Below are 16,896 nucleotides of genomic sequence, written 5' to 3' on the forward strand. Positions count from 1 at the left end.
CTGGTAATACCTGACGACTGGTGAGGTAACTATGGAGCTTGCATAGAAAAAAAAGAACTGTTGCAGTACAGGGAAATGTATGTGGCAACTTTATAAAAAGGGAGATTTATCTTCTTTGTTTATAGGAATTCCATATTGAAATTTGAAAGGGCCTTTCAAATTCCTTTTTAAAGTGTCTTTTCATTGTTATTTGCCATTCCAATGTGAAATCACAATTGTTTATGCGTCTGTTGGGCATTATATTTAGATGACTTGGAATTATTTTTTTAATAAAAATATTATTTTAAATATTATTAAAAAAATTATTTTATTATTTTAATATTTTTATAATTAAAATTTATTAAATTATTTTTTAATATTTTATAATTAATATATTTAAAAAAATAATTTTTTTAATAGCAAATAAACCTGTACCTTTTGACTTGGGATGACAGTGGATGGTCATAAAACACATCACCTTCAGTGGGCCAAATGAAAGAATTAAGAAAACATTAAGATAACCAACACTAGAGATAGTGGGCCAGTGAATGGTGGGCCTGATAATTAAACTTAGGATTATACCCCACATCAGCAACTAAACCCATCATTATCCTCAACTTTACAAATAAATCAATCATTAGACTTTATTAGTGAATGAAAATCATGTGCTAATCAGACCACATCCAAAAATATCATCAAATCACCACAAAATTCAAAATTAAATATTTCAAATTGTTTTGTACATTGGATTTGTACTTTGTGCAAGCTAAGCTCTTTGGCCCCATCAATTAAAATCTCAAAAATACCATCCCACAACAAGATCATTTAGGCACAGGGAATTGATAAGAAGAAAGTAATCTGATCCGACGGTGGAGAAGTAAGGTGGACGGGCTAAGAGAATAAAAATGGAGGAGTTGGATCATCCAAGAGAACCTCACTAGAAGTGGGGAAATTCTTACAACAATTCCATTCAATTAATTTATTTTTTGTTTTTTTTTTTTTTTAACGAATTGTCAACTCATATGTTTGAAGGCTAATAATTTATACTAACTTATATATTATTTGATTAATTTTAAGTGGTTTTAATTATTTTGAATGATGATTTAAATAATTTTTTTTATAAATTTATGTATATAAATACAATAATAGTGGTATTAATTTGCATATTTTTGACAATTTTAAATCAAATTAAAAAGCTGTATAAAATTGATAAAAATTATATCAATTTAAATTTATTTTATTATTTTAATTTAATTATAATTTTACTTTAAGAATTAAATTAAAATTATATTAAATTCATATTATTTTTATATTAAAATTAAAATTAAATCAAATTAAAATCAAAATCGTAAAAAACAAAAAAAATTAATCTAAAAGCACACCAAAATTTTAATTTAATTTCAATTCTAAAAGACTTTTCCCTAATAAGTAGTTAGTGTACTAAAGTTCATTTAAATATTTATCCCGTAGGTGACTTAGTTTGCAACTCCCGAGGTCTCTGTCTCTCCTCCCCGTGCCTGTAATAGCCAGTAAGTGGTGGCACAGTGCGTACCAACCTCCACTGTCCAAGGAGATCACACACATACGCAGACTCCTCTTTCGTTCTCTGGATTTGCTTCTCTCTCTCTAAACCTCTCTCTATCCAATTGATAGCTTTCGCTTTTCTTTTTACTGGGTTCTGCTGCTTCTATTTCCTTCTTTATTGAAGCTTCTTCAAAAGCGCATCAATTATAAAGCAAACGCCTTTCTGCTCATTTTCCTGTTTTTTTAACGAACCCACTGACGGAGTGTACACTCATTGCTTTGTTAAGAAAGTCAGAAGTACTGGAGAATTTTTTCCAATTTGAGTTGGGCACGAATCGGCTAGTGTGTGGCAATATTTCTATGGATCAACAGGCGATTATGAATGACGGGACCTACAATTTGGCGGAGATCTGGCAGTTTCCGGTGAATGGGAACGGGAAAAGTCAGTTTGGGCAGAGTCTGGGTGCTCAGTTTGGGGATTCGAACCGGGATGTTTCGTGCAATGATCCGATGAATTTGGAACAAAGAGGAAATCGTGGTGGCGGCATCGCCGGTGCAAGAAAACGGCGTGATGTGGTGGAGGTTGATTCCGCAAAGGTCCTTTCTTCAAGCAATGGCAATAGCAATGGAGTGGTATTAGTTTTATTTTCATTGAATGATTTCAGCAACTCATTTTTTTTTTTATTATTTGGGATTTGCTTTACCTATGCAAATTTTCTTCATTTTGGTTGACGTTGTTTCCTTGTCTAATCAAGAAGAGTTACAATGTTGACAAAGAAAGAGTTGTCTCCTTGCTATTGTCGTTATAATGTGGACTTAGTGCTTTTGAGGTTGTCTTTTCATCTATCTATCTATCTTTGTCAGTGAATTCAAAATTTGATCTAAATTAATAATATTACTTAATTTAGTTGACTTATAGCTCAATTCGTTATCTGATCAAAAGTGCGTAGAAATGGCCATATAGAAAGTATGGTATCTATCTTATCTGGTATAGGTTTTGGGTGCAAAATTAGGCTGTAAATTACTGATTTAGATTTAGAGGGAGTTGAGTTTTTTTTTTTTTTGACATATTTATCTTTTTCTTTTATAATCTGAATTGTGCAGAGCGATTCTGATACAAAAAAGCTTAAAACATCTGGAAGTAGAGATGATAATCGCAATTCCAAAACTGATGCAGAAACCAGTTCAGGCAAGCATGTGGAGCAGAACGTTCAACCACCAGAACCACCTAAACAAGACTACATACACGTACGAGCTAGAAGGGGTCAAGCTACCGATAGCCACAGTCTAGCAGAAAGAGTACTTTTCTTTAGTCCTCTTAAAGTTATATTTAATTGGAAAAAAGGGGAAAGAAAAAATATTACTACTAATTAATAGCAACTAAAAGAGATTGACAAAGAGCTTAGATCAAAGATCCTATAGTTTCTTGTTTTTTATTTATGCACTCTTTATTGTTAAAGCTATTTTGCTGTATATAAATCTATCATATTAACTTTTTCTGATGTGAATTATTTTGGACAGGCTAGGAGAGAAAAGATAAGTGAAAGGATGAAAATTCTTCAGGATCTAGTCCCTGGTTGTAATAAGGTATAGTATTGAAATTTTATTAGTATTCATATTGAGTTTACTCCCTAAACACCTGCAGGTCTGTTTCATGTAGTCTGATAAGAATATGTTGTGGATGTGTAAATTCTGCTTGTGAATAACTTTCTAGCGTACAAGAGAAGAGTTTTAGTCAATGACTAGGCTTTAGCTCGCTGCTTTATACTATACAGTACAAGAGAATAGTTTTGAGATTTTTTTTATCAGTTTTTGCTTAAGAGGGTTCAAATTATTGTTTTCTAAGGTAGGTTTTCTGATGTAGGTTATTGGCAAAGCTGTGGTCCTTGATGAAATTATTAATTATATCCAATCACTACAACGTCAAGTTGAGGTATGCATCCGTATTTTCCATTATTTATATCCTTCCTTGTTTTCACCTTGATGTCCCCTTGACGTTGAAATTAAGCCCTACAAATTGCTGGAAATTGTAGTTCCTATCCATGAAGCTTGAAGCAGTAAATTCAAGAGTGAACCCCGAAATTGAAGCATTTCCTTCTAAAGACGTAAGTCCTAATATTTTCACTGTCACAGAATTTACTTTCACTTTATCTAATTTACTATTCTTGAATTGCTAGTGTGGATGGCACCTTAATTTTTATTTTTTAAGTTACTTGATGGGTTTCTATCCTAGTTGAACTGCTTTTTGTGGGCCACACATTAAAGTCAAACTGTTTATCAACCTTATCTGATTGATGGATTGTCAGTCTCTAGCGGGAATCTCCAACCTTAATTAAGGTGAAGAGGGTACCCACAGTTCCCTGAGATTTACTAAACTATTGGGGAGATGATTGGCAGATTGGGTTGTCCATTTCAATCAAAGCAAAGCAGGAGGTGTGTTTTGGGATGAGGTGAATTACAGCTAGTGAACCTTAACCTAATTTAGATATGTAACCATGTTACAATGGTCCTCCTCTTCTTTTGGCTAAATTCTGGTGAATAGTAACAAACACTGTTTAATGGTCAGATCATTTTGGTCAATGATTTGGATAAGTTTTTCATTGTATTCATTTTGTATATTTTTTTTGTTGTAAAGTTTTTCTGCTTAAGATTTGATATGGCAGAATCCTATATTTGTGGATGAACCTTCAACCCGGTAGGAATGGTTAGATTAAATTGCTTTTGTGAGTTAACATGTTCTTTGTGGACTTTTGATAGAGATTGCCCCTGACAATGAAATATCTACGGATTTCTTCATTTTATTTCCTATTATGGAATAGAGAGAAAAAGAGAACAGAATGGCTGAGTACCTGACCAAGGGCTGTGCTTTAGTTAATAAATTAGAAAAGAACCAAGAGATTTGATGATAAATTTCTAATCTATTCCCCATTTTATGATTCTTACCACTAATCAACTTTTCATTTCAGTTTGGCCAACAAACCTATGATACTACAGGCGTGACATTTGGTTCACAAGCCACAGGGGAATACAGCCGTGGTGCATCACTGGATTGGTTGCATATGCAGGTTGGTGGTGGTTTTGAAAGAACATCATGATCTAAAAAGATAATCATCAATCGGTAATAAGCGCACCAAGTAGCAATTGTTCTTCCTTCAGTGGCTGTCAGAATATATACCCCCACTATGTTAAATCAAAGATGGAACATATTTCATTTTCAACATCAGACTTGGAGCTGTTGCTGTCTAAAAAAGACTGCTTGAGTTATCATCTAGACATCTCCATTCAATAGTGTGTTGGAAAATGATTCTTTACTACATATATATCTTTTGACAGGCTTCACTTTCTTCTCTGTCTGAGTACCTGAATAGTGCCTTTTAGAACGACTATTGCTCTTGTAAAAGAAAGTTGTTTGTTCAAAATTTTTAATGCCTACAACTTGTATAAACCTTGTTTTCGACGTTGGATTTGAGAAGCAGAAGCTTGTTCGATAAAGTAAGCCTATTAAGAGCTCTGTATCTTTGGAAGAAACTTATCTGTATCTTTGGAAGAAACTTATTTGATAAATCATAACGATTATACCCTTGATGATCCTTATTTTAGCATTGGTTGCTTATGCATAAAATGGGAACTGAAAATTTTAGGCTTATATTTTTTTTTAATTGCAGTTTTACCTCAAGAAAGTTGTTTTGATTCCCATCTTGGCGATTTTAAATTCATGAATTTTAATGGAGTACTGAATAAGTACTATTGGAAATACTTGCCATTTCTCCATTCCCTTGCTGCTCAGCTCGGAACAGAAGCTCAATCTTTCAAGAACAACTCGAGTTCAATGAATACTCAAAAAGGAAGTGATTCAGGCAACTTCTGACCAATACAAAGTGCTTTAGCAGCCTCATCACATCAAGCAGAATCAATATTTTCTGTAGGGAGTGCAAAGATGAAGCTCCGTGAGACACCATCAACAAGCAATTCAATTGGCTAACCTGACTAGCAAATAGCAATTACGCATTGGCAATGAAGTTATCAAGGTGTTCCTGTATCCACGAAAAGTTACACGTCTACAGTACTACACAACTGACAGACACTAGCTGCACAACAGTGCTGATCTAAATCCATAGCCTATTAGGTACAAGCACATAATTTAACATGAACTTTGAAGAATCCCTCAAATTTACACTCCCTATTCACAATTACACCAGATTTTATGAAAATTATTTCCACTTTTAGCATGCCAAAATAACCCATGGCATTTGGCAAGGAAATCCATTAGTACTCCGATCACTAGCGATACTATGCCACTGGCTGTGTGCTTCCAAATGAACTTCCACCCTGATTAAAATTGGTCTCATTTGATTGGAAGTACGAAATGGCTGCCCATATTACACGTAGAAGCAGGATCACTGAAAAGACGGTGCTTCCAAGAGTGCAAACCACCTGTAATTAGCATTTACAATCACATAAGTTGTCCACTTTTTTTGTTGTCTTGTTATCAGCACATTTATAGCCATGGAAACAATTTCCTAAATGCCTATAACATGACTAACTGCTACTGATCAGATACTTCTAAAATTCCTTTTAAACTTTCCATGGGATCTCCAAGATAATTTATCCCCGATTGAAGGATAAGGCAGAAGCCACCTCATTTCATTGACATTGAGCCTTTTTGTTGGACTTTAGTGGCATTTCTTTTAAAAGTATGCAAATTTGTCTGATTTAATCTAAGCAGGTCCATTTCTATACTCCTTTTGAGCCATCAAAATGATTACAGGGTATCAACAAGTTGTGATAATCTTGAGAAGATGTCCTATATCTCATATCTGTGCTCAAATATCACGGAATTAGTCTCGAGTAATACCTCCAGAAATGCTTTGACAATAGAAAGTGCAGCCAAAAGCAGAATCCCATCAACAGCAAATGACACCTGAATCCATAAAACATAAGAAACAAAAGAAAAAGTGGAGAATAAGAGTAAGAAAATGGAAATAGTTTTGAGTGAAAAGCCAGATTATAATGATTGCCCTAAAAGCTGATTAAAAACAGACTTGCAATGATTTATTTAGCAAGCACAATGGCTGCAAATTATTGTAATCTGCTGGTTCTTGTCCCTTTTCTGCTAGCAAAAGAATTTGGCACCTTAATACATAGAGCAAACCATATTCAACAGTAAAAGCATCAGATTCTTCAGCAGGAATGCGAGACAACAATGGGCCCAATTTTTATATCCTAAGCAGTATTTTCCTTATAAGTTCAAATTGTTTCAACAAATCACATAATAACTACATCATCGGCTCTGGAGCTCTTAATCAGACAGAAATTATCACTAACACCACCAATTTATACAGTTAAGGTCAAGCCTTTTGTGTCAGCATTTCAGTCCATGAATATTCATAAAATGTTGTCATAAGCTATCCATGACAAATAATTCCCTGTCAACTGAAACTTAAAATAGAGGTGTTAGTACATTTGGATCACACATATAATGGGACATGCTGTACCAAGAATTCCCTTCACATATGACCCTCACTCCTCAGCCTACTCCTGTTTCATCATTGAAAAGATTAGGAATTTTTCTTTTCTTATCTTAAATTCGAAACTGTTCTTGTGAGATCCTTTGAGATGAACCTGATATATCCAAGTTACAAAGGGTGTTTGGTATATTGGAAATTTCCATAATGGCAAAAGAAGGGAAGACATAGACCATGTGAACACACATTTCAACTAATTGAGAATATGCATTTTTCCAGGTGTATGCACAAAGAACATAGCATGATCAGATAGAACGAAAGAAATGTGTTTACTTGATCACTAAATTACCAAATTATTCCTTGCATTACACTGATTTTAGAAGCAGTGGCAACATGATTTAAGCATAAATTTATAAATATGGACATTGATAATTTAAAGGAAATCATAATGGGGATTTCCGGCAATCGCAATTCCAAGCTACAAGCAAGCGGACAGAACAAAATTGAGCAGCAAAGAATGACCAACGTGCATCGCTGGATAAGAAAAGTTAAAGGGCAAGTAAATCTACCAATTGAGGTGATATTACGGAGGGCAAAATCGAGCGAGAAGCCTTCTTGGCGCGCTTCGAGACCTTCTTGAACATGCTTTGAAAGAATCTGATAAGCAAATCAATACTGCTCTCTGTCTCATCATCATCGCTCTCGTCCTCAATCAAGTCATTATCATCAAAGAATACTTCACCACCAATCTCGTCGGCCTCTTCACCAGCCGAGCCATCCAACTGAGAACAAAAATCTTAATGGTGACAATCAAGAGTTCAATACAAAAGAGAGAGGTGAGAGGGGGAGAGGAGACCTTGCCATGGCAAACGGTGATCGTGGGAGTCTTGTAAGGAGTAGTAAGGTGAAGAAAGCGAAAGCATTGGTGAGGATATGGGCGCTTTGGAGCTTGGGAGACTGATGGGTGGAGGAGCTTGGTGGGTAAAGTGAAAGAGGAGCATGGTGATGAGGTTATGGCTGCTGCCATTTTTTTTTTTTTTTTTCTGAGTTTAGAATAAAATGAAGATTGATTTTATTAAAGCATGGAAATGCTTCCGATGAGCCCAGCCTAAAAAGCCCAGTTCAATTTCAAAGTGCTTCTATTTCAAGATTAATTATTAAAATAATATAATTTTAAAACTATTTATCATAATAACGTAAAATTTAAATTATTTATCAAAATAAGTGTTTTTATATTAAAAATAAAAACCGACTCTCTTTAACTCTTAGAGAGAGAAACTTCTTTGTTTTTTTTTTTTTTTTTTCCCCTTTTTCATATAGCTCATTTTCTAGTCTCTGCCGGTTTCTACAGCCTCTTCTATCTCATTTGGGCAGGCGAGGCTACTTCCCTGCCAGCCTCCCCTGCCCGGTAGTGGGATTCCCCTCCTTATCACTAGTGGGATCCCCCTCCTTATCACTCAGTGGGTTGTAAATAGTTCTGTTGGGTGTACTCATGGTTGTCAAACGTGCATTTTTACTCCAAAATCGATAACGGCACAATAAAATCGAATCATAAAATCTTAAGATTTTACAATATATTAAAAAAAATCATAAAAATGTAATTATATATACATAAATAGATAAATAAATTTTCCTACACATATAAACATAAAACATAAATAAATGTACCTAGAAACACACATGTCATTTTCACTAGCAAAACATTAAAAGAAAATAATTACTATTTCATTTTATTTTTAATAATAGTTCTACAACATGAGTTACATAACCACAATAATATCTATTCCACATCCACATAATAATAGAAATACCTTTAGAAAAAAGAAGAGAATAATAGTCTATTTTTATCAAACACACACAATAAATCCATAACAAAAGCTTATTGAAGCATATTCTAAAAAAAGTCATCAACATTTTGATTCAAATCAGCATCCAAGCCATAGCTAATTCCGTCTTCATTATCATCACAATCATCTTCATCACCACCATTCACTTCAAATTCACTACCACCTACATTGTCATTAGTACTCCTACAAGCATTATCATCATGGCTGCTATTTAATTCCATATCTCTTGAAGTGTCGAAAGGTTGCTCAATTTCATCATTATCATGGATCTCCATATCATATCCAACTTCATGACTTTCCAAATCCTCCCTAATAGGTACTTCTTCATCTCCTTCACTTTCATGTCCTCCACTTGCATTATCAAGAATTGTTAGCTAATCATTGTTAAATGAATCGATAGGACTAGCCTCCTCAGTTATCCATTCATCATCTGTGGACAAATCCTCAAAGTTACATGGCTGATCAATTCTTTTTGCTTTTCTATCCTTCAACTTCAAATTATGCATTACAAATACTAAATCATTCATTTTCTTTTGGTCCAACCGATTTCTTCGCTTTGTGTAAACCTACATGAATAATAGAAATTATATAAGAAAGTTGAAAAAAAGTGAATAAAAAAATAACAAGAAAATAAGTTAATAAGAATAGTTTATTGCTACTTACCATCTCAAAGGCACTCCAATTTCTTTCACATCCAGAAGAACTGCAAGCCAAACTTAACACTCGAATAGCAAACTTTTGTAGCTCGGGACACTCATCTCCATAGGAATCCCACCATTTTGCTGGTGCCTTTTTGTCCCTAGCTACTTTGGTAGCTTCAATTCCAAACAAACCTCTTGCATCCTTGAAGTACTCAGGTTGCATATCTATCTTGCATCTTTCATTTGAATCGGGAACCATTCTTTCAATGCAATTATATAGTTAAATTTTAATGTCAGCATTAACTAAAAATTTTGGACTATAATGGTAATGAGGATTTAGGTAGTAAGCTACAGCATGCAAACGTTTATGGAGTTGAAATTCCCATCTTTCATCCACAATTTTCAATATAGGCTCATAACTAGTAAACAAAATGTGAAAACCTCATAAATATATAGAAAAGTAAACAAAAAAGTGAAATAAAGAAATTGGAATAAAGAAAAGAAAAGAGAATTCATATAGATGGATTAGTAGCTTGCTTTCTTTTAACATTGTTGAAATTTTCCTTGATTTTTTCCTTAGCACAATTCATTTCTTGATAAATAAAACCCATAGCTGGTTTCTCATCAGAATCCACCAGTCAAAGCACTTTAATAAGAGGATAAGCTGCTTTAAGACAAGTAACAACATTTCTCCAAAATCCACTATCTAAAATTGTTTGTTGAACTCGCTTCCCATCATTTGTGGATGCATACCTACTTGACCTCCATGAATTGGAAGTAAACATTGTCATCAATGCACCTGTGTTCACTTAAACACCCTAGAGTCAAGCCAGCAGTAGCAAAACGAGTCACAGCAGGTCTAATTAAGACTCTTTTCTTTGTGAAGTGCCTTAACATAGAAATAAGTAAAGCCCTTGAATAAATGCAAGTTGTGATCCTTCTTGCCTTTGCAATTGTCACATTATGGACGTTTAATTTCTTCTCAAAGTCCTCTAGCATCAAATCAATACAGTGAGCAGCACAAGGGGTCCAATAAAGCCTTTTTCTTTTTTGCATCAATAAATCCCCTGCTGCTTTGTAATTGGTAGTGTTATCAGTGACCACTTGTGCAACATTCTCCTCTCTAACTTTTTCCACAATCTCATCTAACATCCTTTAAACTTTGTCAGCAGTTTTTGAAATGTCAGAAGTATCAATTGATGTTAAGAAACTGTTCCTCTTGGGCTATTCACTAAAAAATTGCATAGAGAATGCCTTTTTTTATCCATCCATCCATCAGACATGATAGGGCATCCGGTTTTTTTCCATTCCACTTTATATTCTTCAAGTAATTCCAATGTACGAGCTACTTCTTTCTTCAAGAACTTCTCCCTAATTTCATGGTAAGATGGAGGTTTGAAACCACATCCGTATTTTCCAACCAATTCAAGCATTTTTGTAAATTCTAGGTTCTTCACACAATTAAAAGGCATTGCACAGACATAAAAAAAAAACGAGCAATTTGTCGACATGCTTCTTCTCTTAGTTCCTTTTTCATCAACTGATTAATGGTTGTTTGAGTGGTTCCAGTCATACTATGCCCTCTCTTCACAAAAGCATCCAAAGTATTGTTTCCCATTTTATTTGACATAGCTTGTTCCACCTCATTACTATCATCTTCTAAATCACCACCAATATCATAAATTAGCTTCCTTTTCTTTTCTGATAATTCATAATTCTTCACCAAAATAGATATAATCTATTTTTTAACATCATCCAGTACATTTATACAAGGTTCCACATCTTTTTTAGTACAAGCCACATGATGCTTAAAATGAAAAATGCCTCCACTGAATATTTTTTCGCAAAATTTACATTGAACTTTTTTTGCATTCTTATCCACATCATCTCCATATTGCCACCCTATATCAAATCTATTTCCAGCTACATTTCTCCTCTTAGATTTTAAAGGTCTCGAAGATGACATCTCTAATATAAACACAAAAACAATAATTTAACTAATATAGTTAATAATACATAATTGCTATGATATATAATATGTATTATAAAGGAATTACAAATCATAATCAATTCAATATATGATTAGATGATCAATTCAATAATCCCAACAATATAATGAGATATAATTGTATAAATCAACTAACTAATTCAACCTATGTTTGGATGCATGTGCAATGGTGCAAGCAGGAGGCCATTACTCATTAAAGGACAAGACATATACATTAGGCAAACAAATATCTAACCACTGACCATTGGCTATTATCTACAAGATATCATACTAAACATTTTTTTTTTTTTGGTTAAGGTGGAAAGTGGTTATAAGGTCAATTACTGGAATAACACTGTTATAATCACCAATTTATAATCTCTATTGCATTTAATGAATGGATGAATTTTTTATAAGGTCAACTACTTTCATTGAATTCAGTTTTCTTTTTCTTTTTTATTACTTGTCTCCTGCAGGAATCAAATTACGTAACTAAATTTACTAGCTTGTTAATGGGTTGTCATTTTAAATAAATTCCATGAGTTAATAGCATTGCTTTAAAATCCTTCCATTCCATTTATGGGATCTTAATTTGAAAAAGAATGGTAATCTCAATTTCATATTTGGGTTGGATTTTAAAGAGATGTTATGAGGAAAGTTCAAGAGAATTTGATGGGAAAAGAAAATGATTAAATTTGATTTAGAAAATAATTAAATTTGATTTAGAAAATAGAAATTCTAATTCCTAAACATATTTGGTAGAGTGATTTCCAACTAGGCAAATTCCATCATATTTAGTTTTATGGAATTTTAAAACATATACAAACTAATTAATCTATGTTTATTTTAGCCATAAATCCAAAAACTATCTATTAAACTTGTTAATTTCCAGTGAAGTGCAAACCACTAGACCTCAATTAAGATAAATTACGTTAGGCTCAAATCAATTCTTTAGAATAACATTGTCACAAGGGTTTTGCGGTCGCCTGGACGAACCCTCACCGAAGTGGGAAGGAATGAGGAGTCGCCACTTTAATTTTGAGGGAAATTAAAGAAAACCATTTGTGAAATACAACTTAAAATGAAACCACTTCAAATACAGAGATTCTAGGTTCGGGGTCCGTAAACGGGTGAGGAAGTTGTTAGGCACCCCACCTCGTCTCTCAATGAGGGTGAGCAGATTTAACCTTCCGTTCTTTATAAATTAAGATCGATAGTTAGGGGGGTTCGAATGGAAATGTTAATCCTTTTGATAAAAGGGAATATTTGATTTTTCACTAATTCGGGTTACCCAGATACGCAAGTAAATGAGACGACCTTAGTGAATTGATGGCGCGTAGCGGTTTTTCATTTATGGGATTATTTTGCGTATTTGTTAAAATTCGATTTGAGAATCGGATAAGAACTCTCCTTCGATCTCTTTTTAGATTAAAATTTCGATTGGAGATCAGACAAGAACTCTCCTCCGATCTCTTTCAGATATTCATTAAAAATTTTGATTGAGAATCGGATAAGAATTCTCCTCCGATCTCTTTTAGATATTTATTAGAATTTTTGATTGAGAATCGGATAAGAACTCTCCTCCGATCTCTTTTTGATATTTACTAAGATTTTTTATTAAGAATCGGATAAGAACTCTCCTCCGATCTCTTTTAGATATTTATTAGAATTTTTTATTGAGAATCGGATAAGAACTCTCCTCCGATCTCTTTTAGATATTTATTAAAGTTTTGGTTGAGAATCGGGTAAGAACTCTCCTCCGATCTCTTTTAGATATTTATTAAAGTTTTGGTTGAGAAGCGGATAAGAACTCTCCTCCGATCCCTTTTAGATATTTATTAAAATTTTGATTGAGAATCGGCTAAGAACTCTCCTCCGATCCCTTTTAGATATTTATTAAAGTTTTGGTTGAGAATCGGATCAGAACTCTCCTCCGATCTCTTTTACTTGAATGAGAGTCGGATAAGGACTTTTTCGACCTCTTAAAATTTGATTACAGCTACACATCATAAGAGCCTAAGACTAAGGGTTCTGGCATTCGAAGATGCCGGGGACCCGAATAAGGCTTCTTTTAACTCATTGGTGCCTCGTGACTAGATACGGGATACCAGACTGAATTTTACTGACCTCCTATGTGATCGCCTTACCTGTCACACCTTACCCCTCCGTAAGGCATAGCATGCTCCCGTAGAATACTTAATGAACTACCGAACTTCACCTACCGATAACTCATTAAGTACTCTACAAGGGATTTTAAAACAATTTTCTTACATTTTGGAAGTGGTGAGCATTTTGGTAAGAATTAAAAACCATTTATTCAAAGTTTAAATACTAGTAAAAATTTTTGTCCATTCAAATTTTGTCGCAAATTTTATAAAAATTTTGACAGAGTTCCCTCTGTATTTTGAGAAACCAGTTCTTCAAATACCTGTAAAAAGCACTTCCAAAACTATTTTACAACTCCCAACCTCCAATAATTCACAATTCAACTCAAGTCAATCCATTTCAAAATAGTTTCACAATCCAAGTCAAATTTGTCAACTCAGTAGGTTCAATAATTCCATTCACAAAACATAAGGCAGAAAATCCATATGTAAAAATATTAAATTTACAGAAGAAAATCTAAAATAATATTATTATAGTTTATTTACAACTGCTCAATTTACATTGATACTTATGACATTACAGTATTTACATCAAAATAACCATAAGGGTATAAAATAATACCCGTACAAAAAGGGATCAAAAAGATCTTGTCAATTCCGCAGCTCACTCTGCTGCTTTCTCCTTGCTTTTATCTGCATGATAAGAATTAAACTATCGCTGAGTATAAACATACTCAGTGATGCACAATAAAGATTTAAAATGTGATACATAAATCATTTATTGATGAAACATAATTTGAATACTTCGCAATCACATTTCACAAATATCAAGCTCATAACAACTCATTTGTCAAATAATATATTAAACAACAAAATAGTCAAACAATTGCATAAACACAGTGTTGCCAAAGTCGTACACAACTTAAGCCATGACACAAAATTTCCGATCAATGCCGTGTTGTACACCACGACAAAGCAATCTCAACCCCATTAATCGAAACCAATGAGGGAGGTGGCTAGCTAGCTAATGAGTACTCATCCAATCTACAACCTCAACTGGCAAGCCAGAGAGGGAGGAAAATAAACAATCTCAACCCCATAAATGGAGGAGGAATAATAAGTAACTGTCATGCTAAGTGTGAATCAAAAATTCATTTCAAACATTTCATTCAAATATTGCATACAAAAATCAATCCATTTCCAAAGTTACAATTTGATCGCAAGGTGGCAACACAAAAGTTCATAAATTCATAATGCGTAATAAATCAATTTTTCAAGGATAAAATGCTTAAATAGGGTTTATTGTGCACAAACCTCAAGCGAGTCGTCCCTTAGCCTCGACTCGTTTCCTCGGGTTCCTTCCCGATATTCTTTTCAACTGAAACACAAAATTTGACAATGTTTCAGTACTAGAACTTAACATAAATCCCAAAATAAATTTTAACTTCGCATTTACCTATTTCTAACGTGTTAAATTCGACGTTCTCGAAATTTTGTGTTTCGGGTTACTATTCACTGCACTATTTAAGTCAAATAGTTGACTTTCTAAGGATTAATAGGTATGGGAACTCCAACTTCACCCACATACCACATTTTGGTCACCAAACTTGTTGGTTTTGGTCATTTGTTTAAAGCTTAGGTCATTTTGGCAAAATTGCCAATTTTCGGTTTTGGTTCTCCGAAGTTGCACTATTCCATTGGTCGATCTACTGTTGGAATTTGATAAAACTTCCTTCATAGAAAATGTTCCTTATTGTCTTAAGTGTATTCTCATTTTTGGATCACCTCAATCGGAGTTTTGTAGCTCAAGTTATGGCCAAAATAAGTTTACTATTCACGTGTACTGTTCATACTGAGATTTTGGTGCTGGCAGATTTTTGGTCCAACTTTGGTTAATAATTTGATCAAGTTAAGTTCATAATTTGGTCTCACTTTCTTCATATGAAATGTTGTACTATGTCTTACATTTCCATCGGTTCAAGAATCGCCTAAATCCGAGTTTTCTAGAGGGAGTTATAGCTATCCAAACCTTGCTGCTCAACTGAAAATCTGCAGAGTTGCAGTACAGTAATTTAATTTTGCTCAATGATTTTGAAAGGGTTAATGGCCTAATTTGGGTTGGTGTTCTTCATGAAAGTTTTAGGTCTATATCATATCTAATTGCTGGTAAAATTTCAGGTCAATTTGACCTACCTAGCTCGAGTTATGACCAAATGAACAGTTACTGTTCATTTGGTCAGTTTGGTGCAGGGCAGCCTGCTATCAACTCACTTTGGTCAATTGTTTCACCAACTTTTGGTCAGTTTTTGGTCATGGTTCCTTAATGAAAGTTGTGCTCTTTTATGTCTATTTTCATCTCCAATTGGTGGCATATCCATTAGGCTTGTAAAATTTGAGTTTTGATCCTTCAAAGTAGGTTTGGTCATGCTGCCAGCAGCATGACCATTGACCTACGAATTTAGCTAAATTTTCCACCATTCCCACACAACTTATTTGGTCATAATTGACCATTAATTCATGTCACAATAGGTTAAACATGCCATTTATGCATTTCTTCAAATTTTAGTTCACTAACCCTAACATTCAAACCCTAATCTCACTAATTCATTGTGTTTAACTACTTTCAAAGCCTTAAACCATAATAACTCAACTACTTAAGGTTCATATACTCATACACACCTTTAAGTCCATCAAATTCATACACACACATCAAAACCCTAGCTGGATGAATTTGTCTTTAATCCTCCCACCATTAATTTCTTTTCATTTTAAGTATATTCCTAGGTTAATTAAGCTATAAACATAACTAAATCAACTAACAATTCAAGTTTAGTTTACTAACCTTGTGTGCAGAATTTCTTCTCCCTTTTCTTCAAATTTTTCTTCTTTCTTTTCTTTGAATCCTCTTTCCTAGTTGTCCAAACAACATCTAGTTATGGTAGGACAATTGGCCATGGTTGGATTTTGGTTCTTCAAGCTCAAAAATGAGCTTTCATGGTGGTTTTGGTGTGGGAGAGAGAGAGTGACGTTTTTTTTGAAGAAGAAGATTTGTGTTTTAAATTTTTTTTTCTTTTCTTTTCTTTATCTTATGGAAGACCACAATTCCCAATTTAATAATTCACTAAATTAATTTGTTTATGACATCATTCATGATGTCATCAACTTTGACTTTTCCATCTTCTTCCTCTTTTTTTTTTTTTTTTCTATTAGTTCTTTAATTTAATTCTCTATTCCGAAATTTTCTTTTCTTCGATTTTATTTGACAGTTAGGTCAGGAGTCAGCTCTCGGGGTCAATTGACCAAATCGCCCCTCATCGGTTCATCCCGGTTTGCAAATAATCCAATATT

At 33.8% G+C, this 16,896-nt stretch overlaps 2 protein-coding genes and 1 long non-coding RNA gene across 3 annotated transcripts; 1 reads left to right on the forward strand and 2 right to left on the reverse strand.

Annotated features, from left to right (window-relative positions):
• Positions 1-1,438: 1,438 nt before the first annotated feature.
• On the forward strand, positions 1,439-5,102 carry LOC110671181 (transcription factor BHLH089). The gene is made up of 6 exons (XM_021833572.2): positions 1,439-2,136; positions 2,608-2,802; positions 3,025-3,090; positions 3,368-3,436; positions 3,537-3,608; positions 4,470-5,102. The coding sequence occupies exons 1-6, from the start codon at positions 1,864-1,866 to the stop codon at positions 4,596-4,598; spliced, it is 804 nt and encodes a 267-aa protein (XP_021689264.2). The 5' UTR covers positions 1,439-1,863; the 3' UTR covers positions 4,599-5,102.
• Positions 5,103-5,477: 375 nt separating this feature from the next.
• Positions 5,478-8,026, reverse strand: LOC110671180 (protein SHORT HYPOCOTYL IN WHITE LIGHT 1). The gene is made up of 4 exons (XM_021833571.2): positions 7,825-8,026; positions 7,538-7,750; positions 6,359-6,424; positions 5,478-5,937 (listed from the first exon to the last, which is right to left on the reverse strand). Exons 1-4 carry the CDS (start codon positions 7,993-7,995, stop codon positions 5,794-5,796), a joined length of 594 nt encoding a protein of 197 aa, XP_021689263.2. The 5' UTR covers positions 7,996-8,026; the 3' UTR covers positions 5,478-5,793.
• Positions 8,027-14,017: 5,991 nt separating this feature from the next.
• Positions 14,018-16,586, reverse strand: LOC131170637 (uncharacterized). The gene is made up of 3 exons (XR_009141408.1): positions 16,391-16,586; positions 14,863-14,926; positions 14,018-14,241 (listed from the first exon to the last, which is right to left on the reverse strand). It is a non-coding gene; the product is annotated as an uncharacterized LOC131170637 (long non-coding RNA).
• Positions 16,587-16,896: the final 310 nt, after the last annotated feature.

Source organism: Hevea brasiliensis, chromosome 2 (assembly GCF_030052815.1).
Source record: "Hevea brasiliensis isolate MT/VB/25A 57/8 chromosome 2, ASM3005281v1, whole genome shotgun sequence".
NCBI lineage: Eukaryota > Viridiplantae > Streptophyta > Magnoliopsida > Malpighiales > Euphorbiaceae > Hevea > Hevea brasiliensis.